This window comes from Heterodontus francisci, chromosome 25, assembly GCF_036365525.1.
Source record: "Heterodontus francisci isolate sHetFra1 chromosome 25, sHetFra1.hap1, whole genome shotgun sequence".
NCBI lineage: Eukaryota > Metazoa > Chordata > Chondrichthyes > Heterodontiformes > Heterodontidae > Heterodontus > Heterodontus francisci.
In genome coordinates this window covers 70,358,882-70,382,470 of record NC_090395.1, presented here as the reverse complement: position 1 = coordinate 70,382,470, position 23,589 = coordinate 70,358,882, and the positions used below count along the sequence as shown (strand labels likewise).

General features: G+C 44.1%; 1 protein-coding gene across 1 annotated transcript in view; it reads right to left on the bottom strand.

Annotated features, from left to right (window-relative positions):
• Positions 1 to 6,200: 6,200 nt before the first annotated feature.
• The window catches only part of LOC137383977 (major facilitator superfamily domain-containing protein 4A-like), a 71,730-nt gene continuing 54,341 nt past the window's right edge, over positions 6,201 to 23,589 (bottom strand). Inside the window, exons 5-10 of the mRNA XM_068057473.1 lie at positions 21,998 to 22,113; positions 19,654 to 19,827; positions 18,010 to 18,157; positions 16,263 to 16,333; positions 11,971 to 12,094; positions 6,201 to 10,745 (exon numbers count right to left, since the gene is read on the bottom strand). Of these exons, the coding sequence (XP_067913574.1) occupies positions 10,693 to 10,745; positions 11,971 to 12,094; positions 16,263 to 16,333; positions 18,010 to 18,157; positions 19,654 to 19,827; positions 21,998 to 22,113 (686 nt within the window). The 3' untranslated portion in view covers positions 6,201 to 10,692. The remainder of the gene's footprint in view (positions 10,746 to 11,970; positions 12,095 to 16,262; positions 16,334 to 18,009; positions 18,158 to 19,653; positions 19,828 to 21,997; positions 22,114 to 23,589) is intronic.

Sequence of the window (23,589 nt, the reverse complement as noted above, 5' to 3'; positions counted from 1 at the left end):
CCATCCTGACTTGGAACAATATCACCGTCCCTTCACTGTCGCGGGGTCAAAATCTTGTAACTCCCTAACAGCACTGTGGGTGTACCTACAACACATAGGCTGCAGTTGTTCAAGAAGGTGGCTCACCACCACCTTCTCAAGGACAATTCGGGATGGGTAAAAAATGACCTAGCCAGCGACGCATGAACTCACGGAAACAGCTTGTTTCTATTTACTAAGAAGGAGTCATCTTGCCTCAAGACATGGGAAAGCTTCTTCAATCTGGAAGACACGATCAATCTTCTACGCTCCAGGAATCAGGATCTGAGTTGGGTAATCTATACATGTGGTCCACATTTTACTCCATTAATCTTAATACGGAAAGCTGTGGTCATGAGGGGGCAGCGGCCTCTTTGTGCCAATGTAGAATCGTAAAATGATAAAGCACAAAAGGAGATAAATTCTGCCCATTGTGCTTGTGCCGACTCTTTCGTGGAGCTACTCAATTAGATGCACTCTCATGCTTCCCTTACTATTTCCCCCAACGCCCAATAAATTTTTTCCTTTTCAAGTATATATCCAATTCCCTTTTGAAAGTTACTATTGAACTATTGTTACCATTGAGAGTTGCAGAACACAATATTGTGCTGCGTAAAAAAATGTTTTCCTCAAGTCGCCTCTGCTTCTTTTGCCAATCACCTTAAATTTGTGTCCTCTGACCTTTGACCAATGAAACTGTTTCTCTTTATTTACTCTATCAAAACCGTTCACGATTTTAAACACCCCTATCAATTCTCCTGTTAACCTTCACTGCTCCAAGGAGAACAATACCAGCTTCTCCAGTCTCTCCATAGAACTGAAAATGAGCTCCCAGAAGACAGGAACAATGGCTGAGGTCCCACTGCCAGGACGGGCAGGGGGCGGCCCCACTTAGGAAGGCAGTGGAAACCAGCGAGGCATCTTCCTGGCCTGCCCCCCAAGAGCTGCTGACCCATTCAGAGGTGGGCATCTCAGCAGCCTCAGCAGCATCACCGCTAGCGATGGCCATTGTTGAGGTGCAACTCGGAGGCACCCTTGAAGAGGATTAAGTATTTTTGGGGGACGCTGGAGCCAGGCAGGCAGGGGCGGTGGGGGGGGGAGGGTCATGAGGAACAGTCAGCGCCAATGCCACAGGGGCAGCTATTGCCACCGAAGGGTCCCTCCGTGTGCCATGAGTGACCAAAAAGGAGGCCCTCTCCCACCCCCGGAGCCTGCTGGGCGGTCACTGGCTCAATTGGGCTCTGGGCGGGCGGCTCATGTGCCACCTTTCCTGCTGCTGGCAAAATGCCATGGTAACTGAAAGACCTTGGGCATGCCCCCGATGCCTTACTGAGCCATTTTGCCAGCCTTCCCGCCTCCTAGCTCATCACCAAAGGCTTAGTAAAATCCAGCCCAGTGAGGGTGAAAACTTTCTCCCTGTTTGAGATGAACCCTGACACGTCCAGGTGCTAAATTCTCAGGATGTGGGCACCATTGGTTGACCTGAGAAGGGACTGATGGGCCAACCTCTGGAACTGCTGGTGGTCATATCTGATACAATTGAATGGTTTGCTCGGCAACTCGAGAGTCAACCATATTTCTTGTGAGACTGAAGTCACATATGGTCCGGACTGAGTAAAAACAGCAGGATTTCTTGTCCAAAAAGGACATTAGGGAACCAGTTGTGCTCTTTTTAGCAACAATTCATCAGCTTCAAGGTCACTTATTGCTGATAATGTTTTTTTAAAACTAAAATTAAGTTCTTAAATTGCCACTGCAGGATTTGAACCCACATCCTCGAGATTGATTTATTTAACTCTCCAGGAATTACTAGTCTAGCAACATAAACACTACACTGTCTTACCCACTAATCGAAAACACAAGTATGTCCCTTTCTGACTTACTGATGTGTTTTTTTGCTCAACAATAGTTTGATTCCCTGAGGACCTTGTGGTACCATCTGCTGCCAGCTAAAGAAGGTTAACTGTTTGTAATAATTGCAGCCTCTCAGAGATTATCCCCCACAACTCACAGTGCAGGCAATTCATAGACAAGGCAGGGAGTTTATCTGTGCAGGATAATAGTAGCAAGTAACATCGGCCCTATTGACAGGCATGCCTCCTAACTAACAGCAGAGGGAGATAGGACTGGAACAGGGTGTGGGAACTGTAATAAGGAATTATTTTCTCTCATTACTGACTAAACCACTTTTGAGCTAAACTGGATAATTGCAGTATGTTAATTCAAATATGTAATATAAACATTTATACATATATTTAGAAGCCTACTTTTAACTGTGCAGTTCAACTGCAAAACACAGTACATGCACAAGAGGTGCATGGGAACAGGATGTTCACACGAGAATGCTTTCAACCTCATAATTACCAGCAGTAACAATAACAACAACTTCTATTTATATAGTGCATCCAGCGTAATTAAATGTCCTAATGGGCTTCACAAGAGTGTTATAAAGCAAAATTAGACACCCAGACACAAAACGCAATACTTGGGAAATTGTCCAAAAGCTTGGTCAAAGAGGTTGGTTTTAAGGAGTGGCTTAAAGGAAGAAAGGGAGTTAGAGAGGCAGAGTGGTTTAAGGAGAGAATTCCAGAGCTTAGGGCCCAGGCAGCTGGAGGCACGGCCACCGATGGGGGAGCGATTAAAATCAGGGATGCTCAAGAGGCTGCAATTAGAAGAGCACAGAAATCTCAGAGGGTTGTGGGGCTGGAGGAGCTTACAGGGATAGGGAGGGGTGAGGATCTGGAGAGATTTGAAAACAAGGATGAGAATTTTAACTGGGAATCAATGTAGGTCACCGAGCACAGGGGTGATGGGTAAAAAGGACTTGGTGTAAGGCAGAGTTTTGGTTGACCTCAAGAGAGTAGAATGTGGAAGGCTGGCCAGGAGCACATTGAAATAGTCAAATCTAGAGATAACAAAGGCATGAATAAGGGGTTCAGCAGAAGATGAGCTGAGGCAGGGGTGGAGTCAAGCAATGATATGGAGGTGGAAATAGGCAGTCTTAGTGATGGTGTGGGTATGTTGTCAGAAGTTTGTCGCAGTGTCAAATATGACACCAAGGTTGCAAACAGTCTGGTTTAGTCTCAGACTGTTGCCAGTAACCAGGGAATGCAGTTTGGAGTAAGGACCGAAGACAAAGTCTTCAATCTTCCCAGTACGTAATTGGAGGAAATTTCTGCTCATCCAGTACTGGATGTCAGATAAGCAGTCTGATAATTAAGCAACAATGGAGGAGTCGAGAGAGGTGGTGGTGAGGTAGAGCTGGGTGTCATAAATGTACATGTGAAAACTTACATTGTGCTTTTGGATGATGTTGTCAAGGGGCAGCATGTTGAGAAATAGGAATAGATAGATCCCTGGGGGATGATAGTGATAATAGTGCAGGAACAGGAAGAGGGACCATTGCAAGTGATACTCTGGCTATGATTAGATAAGTAAGAATGGAACCAGGCGAGTACAGTCACACGGTGGAGAGGCGTTGGAGGAGGATGGTGCGGTCAACTGTGTCAATGGCTGCAGACAGGTCAAGAAGGACGAACAGCATGGCGGGGGCAGGGGGAGGTGACTAGGGAGACAAAAGGAGAAGGCCAGAGAATTCTCAGCTTAGTGGCTGGGCAACCAATCACAGCTTTAGTTGGAGTTTCACCTGAGAGCAGGAATGGGAAATGTGAGACCATTGATTGGATATTCTGGAAAGGAAGATTCCCCTGTAACAAATCATATGAGAAGATCCTGATTAGTGTATGCTGTTGTGCTGTTCCCCAATTAACCTGATTGCACTGCTACAGATAGGGCTGTTGAACAATGGCACAGCACCGGGAGGCAGGATTTTCTCAGAGAGATTGTGAGCCTTGCAAAGTATACTGTAATGACCGAGGTGGGAGGAGTGCTCTGTCTTTTCTGCTTTCATTTCTCCACAGGTCACAACATATATTTAAATGTTTACCCAGTTCCTGATACAGTCAATTGTAGACTCTACTTTTTATCCCAGAATAAAATACACCAACGAGGTTTCTTTAATAAACAACAAAATTATCAGTTTATTATAAAACAAGACATAACCAGTAACGAAGCAAAGCATTAACACACAGAGTGAAATATGAAAGTTCCCTTTTACCTTAGCCCCTCACACACACAGACACACACACCGGTTAACCGAAAAAAAGAGAGACTTTCTCTTTAGAGCTGTTACAAAAAAAAAGACAAAAAAGAATACTTTGGCCAAATACTTGCTAATTCTTGAAGAAAAAAAATATATGAGCAGTTCTGGGCACCACACCTGAGGAAGGATATATTGGCCTTGGAGGGAGTGCAACGTAGGTTTACAAGAATGATACCTGGACTACAGGGTTAAGTTACGAGGAGAGATTACACAAATTAGGCCTGTTTTTGCCAGAATTTAGAAGGTTAAGGGGTGATCTGATCGAAGTCTTCAGAATATGAACAGGAAAAGACAGACTAGATAAAGATAAACTATTTCCACTGGTTGGAGATTCTAAAACTAGGGGGTATGTTCTAAAAATTAGGACCAGACCGTTCAGGAGAGATGTTCGGAAGCACTTCTTCACGCAGAGGGTGGTAGAGGTTTGGAACTCACTCCACAAACAGCAGTTGAAGCTAGAACAGTTGTTAATTTTAAATCTGAGATAGATAGATTTTTGTTAAGCAAAGATCTTAAGGGATACGGGCCAAAGGCAGGTATATGGAGTTAGGCCGCGGATCAGCCATGATCTCATTGAATGACGGGACAGGCTCGAGGGGCTGAATGGCCTACTCCTGTTCCTATGTTCCTATATGGAAAGATGTCACTTGTCCCTTTTTGTTTGGCATCCTAAACGCACATAGACAGCTGTCACTGGGATCTTTCTGGAACAGTTCTTTTCATGCAATGTTGAAGATCAGTTTGACAGGCTTTCCAGAAATGCGACAACAGGGGTTTCTGGCAGGTTTTTCAGGGGAAATACAGCATCAGTTTCTCTATTTCTTGCACTTGATTCTCAGGAAGTTCTCAAAGAGATGGAAGAGGGTGAGCTGATGGTGGCTGCTCTCTTGGATGGTTTTCTCCAACTGTCTTCAAAACAGTTCATACCTCAACACACTGTCCAAAGCGAAACCAAAAGCAATATCTCACGAGTCAAGCCTCCTGACCCCTATAAATTTTGACTTATTACTTCTCTGTAAACATCTCCCCAAGTCAAAAAGCCCCTGCTGGATATTTATCTTAAGACAGGTGACTTCCAATAAATGTGGTTTTCAAACAAGAACTCTCAGTGTCCTTTCAATGACCCCAGTGAAAAAAATCCTTTTCAGTTTTCCCAAATTAAACAATGTCCATAATTCTAAAATATGAGTCCTCAAAAAAAACTTAACAAAAAATATAGAAGCACAGTCATAATAATACATTCCATGTGTGACCATACATAAGCAACTGATAATGGAAACACTAGTTGTATAGACACATGAACATACACACATGTGTGTACCCACACACACAGTATGAATCTTCTGCACATGATTTGCGACCTGATGATCACGACGTCAGATGCATGAAAAACGGGGCATGCAAATATCCCTTATCAGAACAGATCCAGAAGACATCCTAGAGGGTGTATGAGCTACTTAACGGGATCGTGACAGTAAGCCCAGGCCTCGACTTCCAGTTAATTTCAGAACAGTAGAACAAGAGGCCACAGGTTCAGGGTTGTGAAGGCCAACTTTAGGACACACATCAAGAAGTGTTACAATATACACAGTGATCAGGGTTTTCAGGAATGGTGGTTTTGTGTCCTGGTCACCAGCTCCACTCACAATGCAATTGCATGGTGTAATGAGAAGTTGGTATTGGAAGATTGGAATGGGAAGGTTGGAATGGGAAGGTGGGAATGGGAAGGTGGGAATGGGAAGGTGGGAATGGGAGGGTGGGAATGGGAGGGTGGGAATGGGAAGATTGGGATGGGAAGGTTGGGACGGGAGGGTTGGAACGGGAGAGTTGGAACGGGAGAGTTGGGATGGGAAGATTGAGATGGGAAGATTGAGATGGGAGGGTTGGGATGGGAAGATTGAGATGGGAGGGTTGGCATTGTGAAAGAATGAGATCAAATAGTCTGAAAGGTCTTCTTCATCTAAACTGATCTTGTGATTAGAAGTTGAACACATAAATTTACAAAAAAGCTAAAAGCAAATGAAATTTCATGGTATCTTTAATATATGTTATCTAACATTGCTTTAGTTATCAGAACACAGACTCATCTTGAGTCCAGGTGCATTGATTAATCAGCTGATTAAAATCCATCCTTCAAAATACATTCAATCAAAACAGGTTTTCATAAAGGACATTATTAAATAACAAAACCACATAAAGCATCTCATATTCAGTCTACAGCCAATAAAACAAAAGAAATCTCAACTTTCTGCAACACTGCACAGGTTAAAGAGTAAAAAAGAGGGTACATTATTTAGAGCAACTGTATCTGCTTCAAGTGTCCTGGAAGGTGTTTTTTTCAGGTTGGCCTTTACATTGGCACACTACTCAATATATAATGAGGTCACCATCAAGAATCTTGTAGGGGCCTTTCCTCGAGCAACTATCGCAGCGAAGACTGCGCCTTGTCATTCCATCTGCATCAGGAAATCATTGCAACCAGACAGTAAGTCTTCCAGCTAGCTTATTGTGCTGTGAGCCAGGCAGACTAGTGACGAATAAATTAATTGTGGAACTGAACCATTAGAAAGACATGCATTTATATTGCACCTTTCACAACATCAGGACATCCTGAAGCGTTTTACAGCCAATGATGTACTTTTAAAATGTAGTCACTGTTGTAATGTAGAAAATGCATCAGCCACTGTATACACAACGTTTCACAAACAGCAATACGACAATGACCAGATAATCTGTCCTTTTAGTGATGTTGATTGAGGGATAGGTATTTGGCCAAGTCACTGGGGAGAATTTCCCTGCACTTCTTCAAAATAATGCCACAGGATCTTTTAAGTTCACCTGAGAGGACAGGCATGCCTCATTTTAACATCTCATCTAAAAGGCAGCTCTTCTAACAGTGCAGCACTCCCTCAGTACTGCAGTGGAGTGTCAGCCTAGCCTTTTGTGCTCAAATAAAAGCAAAATACTGCAGCTGCTTGAAATGCTTGTGTGAAACTTGAACTCACACCATCAGACTTGGAGACAAGTGTGCTAGCCACTGAGACACACTGATAATTGGAGTTAGAGCACAAATAGCACCTTCTACATGAATCAAATTAAAATAGCCCTCAACACCTCTGTGAACTTTTGGAGCTCTTTGGCTGAAAGTGGTCGGGCCAGGAAAGCAAGGTCCCTTCTCTCTCAGACTCGTACTGGATAAGAGTGTATCACACGAGAGCAATAAAACCAAAGGGAGCCTAGATCTATCGGACCTCATAACCTTCAAAACTCTGAAAAAATAGTCTGTAAAAGATACTTTCCATACAGCTGGTTGATATTGATGACATGAGTCCCATGTTCAGTTTTGTGTCCTGCCCATGCCATTTAGTATGCTGCAGCTTCAATGCTTTGTGATTTTACTGGATTATAGAATCATAGAATGGGTACACCACATAAGGAGGCCATTCAGCCCATCCAGCCCATACTAGCTCTCTGCAAGAGCAATCTAACTCGTCTCACTCCCCTGCCCTTTCCCCGTGGTCATGCAAAATTTTCTCTCTTCAGATGCTTATCCAAGTTCCTTCTCGGGTTTCTATTCAGATTTCATTTCTGACATGAGGAAGATGACTGACCCTGTGTCAGTAACATCATAAACAAAGCAGGAAGACTTCCTTTCTTCTAAAGCAATGGGCTTGGGATTTCTATTTATAGGGGTGAGTCATATAATGGCGAGTATTTGATTGGCTCACATTGTCCAAGTACAGCAACTTTCAATGGCCATTGGTTCCTGTCCTACACTCCCCGGACTTCATAAGAAATGTGACCAGAGCCTTGCAACATTATGCAAATGAGATGGCCTCACCTAACTGGAACATAGCAGTGTGGGTCACCGACAGCAACCAAAGGAAACTCACCCACCCTCCTCCCCATTGCTATTGACAATGGTGTCAATGACATTTGGTGCTAGAATGTTCTCATCTAATCTGCATCTCGCTGAAGATAACGAATTTGGGTAGTTCGAACCTAGTCACTCATGGACATTGAGCTACAGCAACAAGAGGCAATCGAATGCTTGGCTGATATGAGAAAAGGAAATGAGGCAATGTTATGATTGCGAGTGAGTTTTGAGACAGGGTCCATCATCACTGGGGCAAAGTAGAAGGGGGCTTTTACTTTGTGGTTGACTGTTCTATACCTGACCTGGGGGAGACTTTATGTGGACACTTTCTATTCCCTAGATAAGGCATCTTCAGGAGACAAAATAGTAGGTTGGGGACGGATTTCAGTGTCACTGAAATAACTGTTCTGTTCAAGCCCACTTAGAGCATTAGTTAAGTGCAGAATTAAGCTCATTCTGGTTGGCCTCAGGAATGTACCTTAACTCGTAAACACTATAGATCCTCTCCTACTATACCAATATGGCATTTCCATTTCCTTGACTGAGAATAGCTGATTCTTATGAAACTGTCTATGACTTGATAATGTGGATTTGATATAAAATGAGCACAACCTACTAAAGGGATCCAATCCAATTCAATCCAAACTCTTGTGATGAAGCAATTACAAAAATATAAAATACATCTGAAATTGACAAAATATATCTTTGCTAAAAGGGATGGTGCAGATCAACTCACCCAAAACTAATAATGCTTTGATATTAGGATGGAAAAGATATCGAATGACACAGAATTGTGATGTTCCGTTTGCAGAGTGGTGCTCATAATATGGCCCAGGTGTCTCCTGTAGTCCACCTTCCCTTAGTCTTTAGCCTTGTATGTCATCAGACTTCCATTCTTAGCCCACCAGGTGGTGGGCAGGCTGTCAGGACATTATATTTAACAACTTTCCTTCTCTTTCAAGCCCAAGGCACTACTTGAGCACATCACCTTGGCTACCACTCCAGTGCAGTATTGAGAGAGCGCTACAGTGTCAGAGGTACTATCCTTTAAGAAGTGGCTGCATGTAAAGCATCCTTTGCTATCATTTGATGAACAGCAAGGAGTTCTCGAATAAGAAGTCAGCCATTTAGAACTTAGATGAGGAGAAATTTCTATACGCAAAGGGTTGTGAATCTTTGGAATTCTCTACCCCAGATTCTGCGGATGCTCAGTTGTTAAGCATATTCAAGTCTGAGATCAATAGATATTTGGATACTAAGGAAGGCAATGGAATAAGGCAAGAAAATGGAGTTGAGGCAAAACATTAGCCATGATCTCATTGAATGGCAAAGCAGGCTTGAAGAGCTGAATGACCTACTCCTGCTCCTATTTCTTGTCATGTTCTCCCTCTGTCTTTGCTAATATTCCTCCCTCAACCAATCCCAGCAAAAATAAATATGTAAGCTATCATGTGTTGTACACCAAATGGTTGCTGCGTTGCCCACATAACAACAGTGACTGCACTTCCTTCTGCGTGCAAGTACAAGTCTTTCCTTTTTTTTCCTTTGTTGCCCCCAGTGTGAGCATGGAAGAAAAGCAACGTACAAATAGTTAATACATGCCAGAAATTTCTCACTCTTCTGTGGTACTGGACTAGTACCCCAGAGGTTGCTGGTTCAAATCCTACTGTGCCAAGTTGTGAAACTGAATTTAGTAAATCTGGTAAAGATTGGGCTGGCACCTACAGGGACCGGAAGACCATGAAACCAACTGGTTCACTAATGTCCTTCAGGGAAGGCAACCTGCAACCACCATCTGGTTATCGCTGGCAAGGCTGACATTTATTGTCCATCCCTAGATGCCCTTGAGAAGGAGCTGGTGGTGGACCTTCATCTTTAAGTGCTGCAGTCATGTGGCAAAGGAGCTTCTACAATGCTGTTTGGTACAGGAGTTTCAGGGTATTGACCCAACATCTCACATCTTGCACCACCATTGATTGACTCAGGACAGCACAGATGGGCAATAAATGCTGTCTTGCCAGTGTCATCCACCTCTCCCAAAGAGATAAAAAATACAAGTAAGCTTTAACAGAAGAGTAGACCCATTTACTTTCAATGGGTTAATGCTTTCACTAAAGTAGTACAAAGAGGAATTTCAGGCCAATGTGTTAAGCATTTGTACTCTTTTAGGGCCTTTTTTACTGCAATGAAATTGGAACAAAATGCTCCAATTCTCATACTATTCACATTTGGCAATTGTTTTAAAACCAAACAAAAAAAAGCTTTAAGCAGAATTATTTACCTGCCGAATCAAATGTTTAAAAAAAAACAGTTCTACTTTTAAAAAAATGAAGCAGTTAACTCAGGGTCCAAATGACGGCAATTATTAAGGTGATCTCTGGTACATTATACCATCAATGTCCATTCTCTTAGGAAGATGATTGCAGCTGCACAAATCAGTGAGACCCATCAGTTTAACCAGAAGCACAGACAAAAGCAACCTTGCCACTTCTCAAACAGAGCAGAGCAACTGCGTGCGGATTTATCGCAGTAATGTCCATTGTAAAAGCCAGTACAGGCAATCAGTCTGTTCCAATATTGCATTAGATCCATTCAGAACGAACACGCGTTACAGTGGCTGGTCGCTCGCTAACCCTCAGCTCTGGTAAGAAAACTGTGACTCCTCTATCGTGCCTGTTTTTGAAGGTTCTGTGAAAACAAAGACAATTGGATTTGAAAATGAGTGGCATTTCTTTTTGTATCGGATCACAGACAATGACAACAAAACAGGGCACAAAAGATCAACAGGATTAAAGCGAAACACCCTCAGAAAGCATGCTTCATGTGTTTCAATGGGATTTCCACTAGGAAGTAATTCTTCACATTAAGGGTAGTATAAATCTGGAATTCCCTCCCCCAAGAGGCTGTGGCATCAATGTTTGACCACCTGCCTTGCTGGCAGAGGTCCTCAGAAGAGTTCTGGAGGGGTTGCGAGTTTGGAGTGGCTTATGTTTGGGGTGGGATTATGGGAGGACAGATTGCAATTTCTGTAACTGAGCTCATCCAAAATTCTGCTCCTGTATCCTAAATCGCACGAGGTCCCATTCATCCATCACTGCCTGTGTTCATGAACCCACATTGGATCCCAGAATAGCAACACCTCAATTATAAAATTCTCATATTTGTTTTCAAATTCATCCTTGGTCTCATCCCTCCCTATCTCTAATCTCCTGCAGCTCTGCAACCCTTGAAGATCTCTGTGTTCTTCCAATCCTGGCCTCTTGCTTATCCCTAATTTTCATTGCTTCACCGTTGGTGACAATGCCTCAGCTGCCTGGGCCCTAAGCTCTGAAATTCCCTCCTTAAACCTCTCCACTGATTTACCTCTTTTTCCTCTTGTAAGATGCTCCTTTAAATCTACCTCTTTGACCAAGCCTGTCCCAACATCTCCATATGTGGCTTGGTGTTAAATTTTGTTTGATGACACTCCTGCTTGTGATGTTTTTCCATGTTAAAAATGCTATTTAAATGCACGTTTTTGTTGCTATAGAGTCTTGGGGAGAACTTCTGCTCCTCCAGCTCCACAGGCACATTTTTGTTTAACTTAAAAAATAAAATCACCTACCTTTCATTGGTGGTCCATGGGGTTCACTAAAGGAGCCTGCAGGATCGTCCTGAAGCCTCCTCCACTCATCAGCAACTAATTTCTTGACGGGGTCCTTTTAGCCCCTAATTTGCATATTTAAGGGGACCATCACTAGTTTAAGCACCCACCCAGAACGCCTGAGAAAAGGCCCCATGAAATTTGCAGTGAGGTCCAGTTTGAATGCAGGCTGTCCCAATGCTAAACTGGCAGGCCAATTTCTGCCACAAAATCTATTGTTCCTAAACCAGGTTCTCTCCTTACCTACTGCCTCAGTAACAGACTGCTTACCTGCCACACTCTGATGACTGTGTAATCTGTGCACCAGTAAAAGAACCAGGTAGAACAGCAGGGCAAGACAGCTGAAAGTTAATCCGCACACAAGGAAAATATCGGTTTCAGGCGACTGAATAACCTAAAAGGTAAATTAGTCATACGTTAAAGGAATGGCAGTCACAACTCCTGAAATAGAATGAGAGGTGAGGCCATATTTGTTGTGTACTTACTGAGTAAAACAAACATGAGTTCTTAACTGGGAGCAACCATGTTGGAAACTTTTGTTTACATCTCCCAACGGAGAGCGCAGCAGAGAGGCAGTATGTAAAAGATATTACTATATGCCACAATATTCAACCTCTATGAGATGCAGGGAACTGGCAGTAGTGAATTGACTGCCTGATTGACTTCATGGCGGAGTGTATAACTCTGATCCGCTCCCATCAGTTCTCACCCACCCTCTCTGGAAAGTTGAAAATTACCCCCATACAATCTTACAGCAGAACAACAGGCCTTCCAGCCCATCACACCGACAGCAGCTCTTTAAAAGAACTGACAACCTAATCCTATCCCTTTTCCCGGCATCCTTTTGTATGTTTCTTCTTCAAATATTTATCGGCTTTCACTTTTCAAGCCATCCTAGGTTCTGCTCCCAAGCTTGTTTCTGGTCGGGATGTTCATGCTCTAATAAGTGTCTGTGTAAAAGAAATTGCTCCTAATCTCTCCCTTCATTTGTGGTGATTATCTTAAATCTACTAATGACTTCAGGTATGCAGAGAGACTGGAGAAGCCGAGATTCTTCTCTTCAGAGAAAGTTATTTAATAGAAGTGTTCAAAATTACAAGGGTTAACACTGTTCCCACTGGCTGATAGGTCAGTAACTAAAGGACACAGTTTGAAGATAAATGGAAAAGAACCAGAGGGGAGAGGAGGAGTATTTTTATTAAGCAACTACTGGTAACAATTTGGCAGACTATAAATCGGGGGAATGGTAACATAGTGGTAATGTTACTGGTCTAGTAATCTAGAAGCCTGGATTAATGCTCTGGAGATAGGAGTGCATGGCAGCTGTGGTATTTAAATTCAATTAATTAATAAAGCTGGAAGAAAATGCTAGTCTCATTGATAATGATCACAAAACTACTGGATTGTCATAAAAGCCTATTTGGTTCACTAATGCCCTTCACAAGAGGAAATCTGCTGTCCTTACCTGGTCTGGCTGATGCTTAACTCCAGATCCACAGCAAAGTGGTTGACTCTTAACTGCCCTCTAAAACTGGCCTGGCAATGCACTCAGTTGTATCAATGCACTGTGGGTGTAATTACACCACATGGACTGCAGTGGCTCAACACCAACTTCTCAAGGGCAATTAGGGATGGGCACTAAATGCTGGCCTTGCTGATGATGCTCAGTGGTAATGCACTCACTCCTGAAGCAGGAAGGTTGTGGGTTCAAGCCCCACTTCAGGGACTTAAACCCATAATCTAGAATGTACTGCCTGAAAGGGTAGTGGAAGCTGATTCAATAGTAGCTTGCAAAAGGAAATTGGATACTCATTTGAAAAGGAAAGAATTGTAGGGCTATGGGGAAAGAGCAGGAGTGTGAGACTAATTAGATAGCTCTTTCAGAGAGCCAGCACAGGTATGATGGGCTGAATGGGCTCCTTCTGCACTGTATGATTCTCTACCTGCTCATTACTGAATGAACAACCAGTGTTAACAGGCTTTTCCTAATTTGCGTTATCAAAACCCCTCATCATTTTGAACACCTTAGTCAGATCTCAGTTCCAGTGAAAACCGTGTGCTACCACCTAAAGTGATGATTGGTACAGGTTTAACATTCTCTCTCTCACTCAACACCCCAATTAATTAACACCTTGGCTTCTATATTTTTCCCACGTGGGCTGCACCTGCCTCTTGGTTTTGCTTGCGGTGCATATGGCCTCCTCACGACAAGCGGTTCAATGAATATAGGGTGAACTATCCCCATCTCCAAGTTGCAATTACACTCGGTTCCTTCACTTCTTCGAAAGTACCAAACAGGGCAAGAATGATGTTGACTGGTACATCAGGTGATTTCAGGCATCAACTATGTGGCGTGGCATTGAATTGGCCGTCTTAGCTTCCACTAAGAGTGGCACAGCATGACCACATTCAGATTGTAGCAGCTGCATCGATTGGCCCACCAGCCAGATTACCTTCAAATGTCGGCTGTTTATGGCACCCTCCCCACACACAGTGTTTCTGGAGTGCTGCTCCTTCACTCACCCAAACATTCAATGGCGCTGAGTGACCCCCTTTACGGAGGGAGGGTACGCAGTAGCTCCCTTGATGCCTGTAGAGTTGTGGCTTTATCAACTGGTCCTCCCATTTTAAAGATTTCTGTACTTGAATCCCCGTCTCTCTCCGTCTGATTTCCTTTAAAATGTTGTTATCTAGTGTTTATTTTCTCCCTCATTAATCTTCGCCCAGAAATGTACCAGCTCACATTTCTTAGCTTTACATTACATCTGGTATCCATCTGCTAACCCAATCTGCTAACTGGTCTCCACCCTCCTTAAGTCACTTCACAGAAAATTTACGACACAGAAGGAGGCCATTCGGCCCATCATATCTGTGCCGATCATTCAAGAGCTACCCAGCCTAACCCCATTTTCCCGCACTAGGTCCATAGCCCTGCAGGTCACAGCTCTTCAAGTAGACATTAAAGTACTTTTTAAATGTGGAGAGGGTTTCAGTCCATACCACCCTTTCAGGCAGTGAATTCCAGATCCCCAAATGTTTCCTCATCTCCCCTGTAATCCTTCTACCAATCACTTTAAATCTACGTCCCCTGGTTTTTGACCCCTCTGCTAAGGTAAATAGCTCATTCCTACTTACTCTATTTAGGCCCCTCATAATTTATACACCTCAATTAAGTCACCCCTCAGCCTCCTGTGTTCCAAAGAAAACAACTCCAGCCGATCCAATCTTTCCTCATAGCTCAAATTTTCCAGTCCCGGCACTTACAGTTTTCCTCACAGTTAACCACACTCCCAATGTTTGTTTATCGGCAAATTCTGCTATCAGATCACTTGTACCCAAGTGTATTTATTAAGAGCAATGGTCCCTGGGTAGGGTTTCCAACTCTGATTGAATGTATTCCAGGAGAAATTGTCATATAACCTCCTACCCTCACAACCCCACACTCCAGCTATTCATCGCCCGACCTGTCTATGCTTACAGTTCTTTGCCCTCCCATGCCAACTGCCCTCCCATGCCAATTGCCCTCCCATGCCAATTCACACTGGGGACAGGAAACAGGAGTCGAGGCTGTTTCCGGGTTACCAAAGCCACTCCCAGCGAAATCAGTCACTGAACTGGGATTTTCACAGAGATGCCCCCTTAACTGGCATGGAGACAAGTTCCCTATCCAATTAAGGGTGGCAGGTGGGCTCTCGAAGCTGTAGGGTCAATCAGAGGCCTTCTAGCTTGAGAGGAGCAGCAGGCTGCAGCAATGGGTAAGTATCTGAGAGGGTGCTTCAACATGGAGGCACCTTCTCACCAACCTTTTAAAATTTTTAAATGAAGAGCTGATAATGCAGCCTGGTCACTACTGTAGGAGGGGGAATCCCTCTACAGGGTGGCCTTCGGCTGCATCCCCCACCCAGGCAGGCATGGAGGGCCTGCCACTGGGTGCCCGCTTCCGGGTGTTAATTGCACCCCCCCACAATCATGTCGGGAAACTAGAGCCCAACTAGAAAATCCCAGCCAGCCTTCTTTGCTTATCAAGGCTCTTAAAGAGCCTTATTGCTTACTTGCCTTGTTGGGGCGAGTAGACCTCCCTGGCCTGCGAACGGGGTCAGGAAACTGACATGCCAGCTGGTGCCAGTATTTTCAGGCCTCATCCGTCTCCGTCCCCAACCTCAGCTTGGCCTGAAAAATCTGCCCTTGGTTATGTATTGGATGACATTGACTATCAGTCAAACAGTTTTGATTTCCCCAATCTCTGATTTTTTTTCATGCCCCTGTGTTTTTCTCCCATGTTTCCTGAAAACTCCATGGTGATCTGGGAGGGTTTGTGAACTCTACCCCTGGGAAGAACATTGTTCACATTCCTCCTGTTGGAAAATATTCATCAGTAACAACTCTGATTTCAATACCAGATATCTTAAGATATCGAGAAGCCTCTGATAAGGCACCTTATTAAATGTCTTTTGAACATCAATCTGTTACATTTCCTTTATGGTGCACTCAAAGAACACTGTTACATTTGGCAGACATGATTCTATGTAAAAAGATAAACATTTTTGAAAGGATATACTCACTGATCCAACAAGCATCTGCAGGGCAAACTCCCCGATTCCTGCCCCTGTCACCAGCACAGTTGTCGCACATCCTACCAGATAAAAGGGGGGAAAAATTAAGTAAAGTGCATCCAGCCAAGGCTTCAAAGTGTAATGGACTGAAATCGTACCATGTGGCGTGAGGTAGGTACAAATAATGCAAGCCCTGCTCAATCTGGTATCCTGGACTACCTACAATCATCTAGAGGCGATCGGAAAGAAATACCCTAGAGTTTGCTCTCTCACCACACCCCACATTTGGCCTTGGGTTTTTAATTTTTTTTTCATCTCTCCCAGGAAATAACATGGCATCTTGGGGGTGAGGAGTCTCTTACATGAAGTTATCTAGAGGACTAGCATACAAAGGGGTAGAAGTCATGCTTCTGCTATACAAAGCCCTGGACTACTGAGAGTGGTTCTGTGCACCACAGATTAAGAAGGATATATTGGGCTTGGAGGGAGTGCAGTGTAGGTTTACCAGAATGATAACTGGACTCCAAGGGTTAAGATTTGGGGAGAGATTACACAAACTAGGGCTCTTTCACTGGAATTTAGAAGGCAAAGGGGTGAATTTATCAAAGTTTTTAAGATACTAAGGGGAACAGATAGGGTATGTGGAGAGAAACTATTTCTGCTGATTGGGGAGTCTAGGACTAGGGGGCATAGTCGAAAAATTAGAGCCAGACCTTTGAGGAGTGAAATTGGGTAACACTTCTTCAAGCAAAGGGTAATAGATATTTGGAAGTTTCTTCCACAAATGGCAATTGATCCTAGATGAATTGTTAATTTTAAATCTGAGATTGATAGATTTTTGATATCCAAAGGTATTAAGAGATATGGGGCAAAGGTGGCTATATAGAGTCAGGTCACAGATCAGCCATAATCTCATTGAATGGCAGAGTAGGCTCGAGGCACTAAATGGCCTCCTCCTGTTCTATGTACCAATAAGCCCTGAGTTTAGCTCAGCTCACCTGGCAGGAATGGTTTGGTTGTCGGGTGGAAGCTGCTTCGTAGGAGTATAGAATCCAAAAGTAGTGGAGTTACGTTAAACTTGGATAGGACCCTGGTCAGACTGCACATAGAATACTGCACAGGCCTGATCTCCAGACTATGAACATAGCATAGAAACACGAAGGAAAGTGCAAAAAGCATTTACAAGGATGGTACTAGAGCTGAGAGATTACAGTGTTCAGGTAGATTAAAAAGGTCGGGGCTTTTTTCTTTACAAAAGAGAATATTTAGAGGAGACCTGATAGAGATATTTAAAATGATGTTTGGGTTGGATAGGGCAGATGTGGAGAGAATGTTTCCACTTGTGAGAAAATCTAAAATCAAAGGACATAGATAGGACATACAAGATAGTTACTAATAAATCCAAAAGGAACATAAGGAGAAATTTCTTTACTTAGAGAGTGATGAGAATGTGGAGCACGCTACCACAGCAAGTGATTAAGGTGAATAGCATAGATGCTTTCAAAAGGAAATAGACGAGTACATGAGAGAAAAGGGAATAGAAAGATGTGCTGAGATGAGGTAGATGGAATGGGAGGAGACTCATACGAAGTATAAATACCAGCACAAACGAGTTGGGTCGGATGGTCTGATTCTGTGTTATGTGTTCTTTGTAATTCTATGCATAACTTAACTTACATATGATTTATAGAGGATGTAAATTCCCTAGCAGAGATAAGAATTAAGAGGAAGGCATCTTGCAGAATGTACGACAAACCTTGATAGTTCAAGATGTCCTCGGTATAAGCCAACATACTGGGAAAGGTACTGCTGAGGAAAAATCCCAAAAGTCCTGTTCCCACATAGAGACAAACAACACTGGATGGGAGACATAACATTAGGACGAACGTGCCAATGATTCCACCCTGCAACACAGAAAATCACATAAAGGGCAAAGGTGAGAACAGACTTCCACTGAAGCAACTTTTTAAAATGATATATGCACCAGGTTTCTTGCTAAAATGATCTTGAGAATTGGATAGATAGAGAAATGGAAAGACTGAGAAGGTTTCGTGGCCAGGGTTTTTCAAAACACTGATGTATAGATAATGAATGTTCATCTTCAAAATAGTGTCCACCCGAGGGGGCAGGCAGCCCTCGGTTTAATGTCTCATCTAAAAGCCACCACCTCTGGCAGTGCAGCACTCCCTCCGTACTGCACTGGACTGGCAGCCTTTATTTTTGTGCTTAAGTCTGTGGAGTGGGACTTGAACACACAATCTCCTGACTCAGCAGTGCATCCAGCTATCTATGGGATACTAACTGTAAGGCATTTTGATATCTCTTGTACTTCTGTTATGCCATAACGCATTTTAATATCACTTGCATTTCTGTTTATAAGTAAAATGTAACCAGTTGTAGTGTGGACCAGTGTGTCGAGCTCACCGGGTGGGAGGAACATGGAGTGTGGAGGACATTGGGATGAAGAGAGATGAATTCCGACTGAAGCCATCTTCACTGAGGCTCACATTAGAATTTTTAAAAATAAAGACAGTTTAACTGAACAAGGACCCACACATATGCACAGACGTGTCAGGACATGTCATTGAAATGGTAGCCCTAGACTATTATAACATCAGACACTCTGTCTACAACAACTCTCATAGACAATAGCCTCTCAGAATTTGTGTGCATGGTTTCCTTCTTGCCTTATCAGGATGCAGATATCACATCCATTGCTGGTATGCACCTAAGATCCCCCTTGCTGAAAGCAGGATATGACCACATGCAGGTGGTCTTGCATAGCCAGGGTGGGATTGATAAGGCACTGAAACCCAATCAGTTGACCCTATTTGAGATATTACCTTATATGTCAAGGGACCAGGGTCAGAAAGGGATATAAAGCCACAGCTCACAAAGACATTGTTGCTGCATCCGGGAAGTGTGACTTGGTCAGTCACAGGAAGTCATGTGGAAGATATTGTTCAGCGGATCTGACCACCCCAGGAATGAGCTCATGTACACGGGTCTAACTAAGCAACTGGTGTTGTAAGTATACAATATTGTTTATTGGGTTAATAAAAGTTTTCCACATAAAGTGGAAATCGTATCCAGCGTTTGTTTAGTGTAATTGATACCTAGTACGGGGTCAGGAGCTTAGAGGAAAGTGAGACCCCCTGTTTAAGAATCTTACACAACCCAGAATGCTCAGGTTAAATTATTGGCATGTGCTGAGTTAGCCAATCAGGGCAGTGATGGACCCTACGATCAGCATCCTCTCCTGATCACCTCCCTTCTGGAGAGATCTGCTTGCACAAGGACCTCAGGGTCAGAATCGGGCACAGGCTTCATGGTGGAAGAGAAAGGTTGAAAAGAGGAAGATAGAAGTCAAGCTGAAATAAGGAGTGATTAAAATACTCACCAGGTTTATGAACACCATCGTTGCAGGTTTTAACCTTCCAGACACTGGTATAGATGCCAGTCTTCCCACAGTAATGGAAGCCCAGAAAATACTACTGAGGTAGCCAGCTACCCTAGGCTCGATGTACAGTGGCTTCTCGACAGCATAGGTATAAACAAATCCAGAATACTCTCCCTGTCAGAGATCAAACACGGGACTGGTGTGTTAGCAGGAAACTTTACACTTTTATTTATGCTATCAATAACCAATAAAGATGAGGGTTAGTGTTCTGGCTCTACAATGGCAATCTGACCTCGTCCTACCCCAGTCTGTGAAGGCACTCAGCCTCTCCCACCCTGTCCTGACCCCCCTCCCCACCTCACCCAGTCCATACAGGAATTCAGGAATTCGCCCCCTTCCCCACCCAGCCCGTGCAGGAAAACTTCCCCCCTCTCCGCTCATGTCCAGGCAGGCACCCACACCCCCACTCCCCCCAGTCCATCAACCATCTCCCCCCAGTCCATGTTGGCAATCTCCTCCCCTTCTCCCCTTGGTGATGGCTTCCCCCCCGCTTCTGGTTGACGATAATAGCCTCCTCCTCCTTCCCCCCTCCACCCCTGGTCCATGCTGGGACTCTCTACCCTTTCCTCCACCCCACTAGCTTGTCCTGCCCTCCACCCTACTCGATGTGCTGCTCCAGACTGTCACTGCGAGCCTGAAGTGACTAAATTAGCTTGGATACCGAGACCAGGAACTCAGTTGTAACACGAATCCCTGTTCACACTACGCAGAAATGCTGCTGTGGACAACATACCAACAACAGGATGTGGCTGGGAAGGATGCTGAGTGGGGAGGGATCCATCCATACTGACCTTTATCCACAAACATGGAGACATGGGCTAGATCCTCAAAACACTAAAGGGAAATTTTAACACACCCTCCCATGCAGACAGAGACCCCCCCCCCACCCCCACCCCACTGCTGTTGAACACCCCTGCGATCAACCTGCACCATCATTGTGATTGCACCCTCTGCCATAATCAGATTCCCCCCCTTTCAATCACACCCCCTGACCCACGTGCTAACCCCTGACCTAGCACCCATGATCTCTTTTGCATGGCCTCCAATCTCCCTCCCCAGCCTCCGATCTCAATCCCCTGACCTCTATAATTCCTCTCTCCCTCCCTCTCTCCCTCTCTCACTCCACTCCCTGGCTGTAGCTGATTGGTGCAAACCTTCCCACATGACTGGCTGCCTCCCAAACTGTCTGGGAAATAGAGACATTTTATTAAATGAGATCCTACCATTAAATTCAGCAGGACCCGACACCCACCTCCGTCCCCCATTCTCCCCTCCTCCCCATAAATATCGGGATCTAAGTGTCGAAAACAATGCCAGGTAGTTGGCACATGTGAAGATAATGTATTGTGAACCCTCCCAACTGCACAGTGCTTGCGAGCAACAGGCCCAGCTGTTGCCAAATGACACATTTAAAATGGAAACCAATTCAGGGGGAGGCGGTGACTTAGTGGTAATGTCACTGGACTAATAATCCAGAAACCCAGGCTAATGCTCTGGGACATGGGTTCAAATCCCACCAGGGCAGATGGTGAAATCTGAATTTAATTAATAAATATGGAATTAAAAAAAGCTAGTCTAATGGTGACCATGAAACCATTATTGATTGTTGTAAAAACCTATCTGGTTCACTAATGCCCTTTAGGGAAGGAAATCCACTGTCCTTGCCTGGTCTGGCCTACATGTGACTCCAGACTCACAGCAATGTGGTTGACTCTTAAATGGCCTAGCAAGCCACTCAGTTCAAGGGCAATTAGGGATGGGCAATAAATGCTGGCCTAGCCAGTGATGCCCGCATCCCATGAACAAATAATAAAAAATTGGCAGACACACAAAATAAATTCTAGTTAAAAATCCTTTCGCTTGAAGCAACCCAGAAAGATTTCTTCTAATTTTATATCTAATCCCAGTTTCTGGGCAGCTCCTCAGCATCTCTGTCTACCCTCTGTTCTCCCATGACACCGCAATGGTTCGTCAGTAAGAGAAAATGGGAGGGAGCTCTAGAATCATCACGGAAGCTGAAATGTGATGCATTTTGCCCTTTTTGTGCTTGACTGGGAGGAATTTCTGGCGAGCAAGGCACAGTGGAAAATCTGATAGGCTCCACTGCAGGTGTGATAAGCCTCCTTGCCCAATTTAACTCAGTGTGGCCTGACCCTACACAATAACAGAGCAATCTGTCCAAACATTTTTAACAATGAAATCCAATTATTCGTCAATTCTTTAATTCTTTTTGGCAGGCAAGGCTCGCTTTAAGCTTCAAGCTACCAAAGGTGAATCTACTTACCAAAATCCCATCTGTCATAAAAAGCACAACAGCGCCTATAATATGGACAACGAAGAAGGTGCAAGGAGCGTCTTGAAGATGCAGTCCCTTGAGACATTCAATCAGACCATCAGGCTCTGCAAATCGTGGAGAAAGAAATGAACACTTGGTTTATTGAAGGGAGCTGTTACATAGGATTAGATAGAATATGCACCACAGAAACAGGCCATTCAGCCTAACAGGTCAATGCTGGTGCTTATGCTCCCCGAGAGCTTCCTCCCCACCCTTCTTCTTCTAACCCTATGAACATATCTAGCCACCAATTCCATCCCTCTCCCTGATGACTGTCTGAGGCTGAATCAGTCTGTTTGCAACTTCGGTGTCGTATTTGACCCAAAGATGAGCTTCTGACCAGATATCTGCACCATCACACAGACTGCCTTCCGACACCGCCATAACACTGCCTGCCTCTGCTTCTGCCTCAGCTTATCGGCTGCTGAAACCATCAACAATGCTCTCCTTGTCAACCACCCCATCTTCCACCCTCCAAAATCCTGAGCACATCCAAAGCTCTGCTGCCCCTATCCAAACTCGCACCAAGTCCTGTTCACCCATCACTCCTGTGCTCGCTGACCTACACTGGCTTTCGGTCTGGAAATGCCTTGATTTAAAAATTCTCATTTTTGTGTTCAAATCCCTCCATGGCTTCACCCCTTCCTAACGCTGTAACCTGCTCCAGCCCCACAACCCTGGCTGATATCTGCACTGCTGCAATTCAGCCCTCTTGAACATCACTGATTTTAATTGCTGCACCATTGGTGTCGTGTCTTCAAGCTGAAACTGCAGACAGGAGCTTGAACTGTATCACATAAAAGAAAGAAAGACCTGCATTTATATAGCGCCTTTAATGGACCTCACGATGTTCCACAGCACTTTGCAACATGAAGCACTTTTGAAGTGTAGTCACTGTTGTAATGTAGTAAACGCGGCAGCCAATGTGCACTTAGCAAGCTCTTACAAACAGCAATGAGATAATGACCAGATAATGACGTTGGTTAAGGCTAAATATTGGCCTGGACACCAGGGAGAATTTATTCGGGTGCAAAAACTAGTGGTTCCAAGTATGTCCCTGCTGGTAGCAGTGCTTTGAGGTGCTGAACTAGCACAAGAAATGTATTGGCTTAAAAAATAGGTCTTTCCTCCTCTGAGCCTGAGTGAGTCTGGGGGTCTATATTGGGGTTGCCAATGGCTGTGTGAGACCTATGTGTAAAGAAGCTCTGTAACAAATATCACATTGACACCAAAATGAAATCATTACTGCAAGGCGTGCAAAGTGGAATATATTAGTAGTGATTCCTCCAAACAGGGAGCAACACTCACAGAGAGGGCATCACACGGAATCCAAGCTTCACAGGATTGTGTATCCCTTGTATCATGTCTGCTTACTAAATTTGATCAGTCTGATCAATAATAAATGGACAGTCGCTGACAAAGTGTCTGCAGGTTTTCACAGATAGAAAGAAAATGAAACTCAAATCTGACTTTGTGCACTAGATGAATGGACAACACGCATTCCAATTTTTGTTGAACTAAAGCAACTCTGGTGTCAGCCC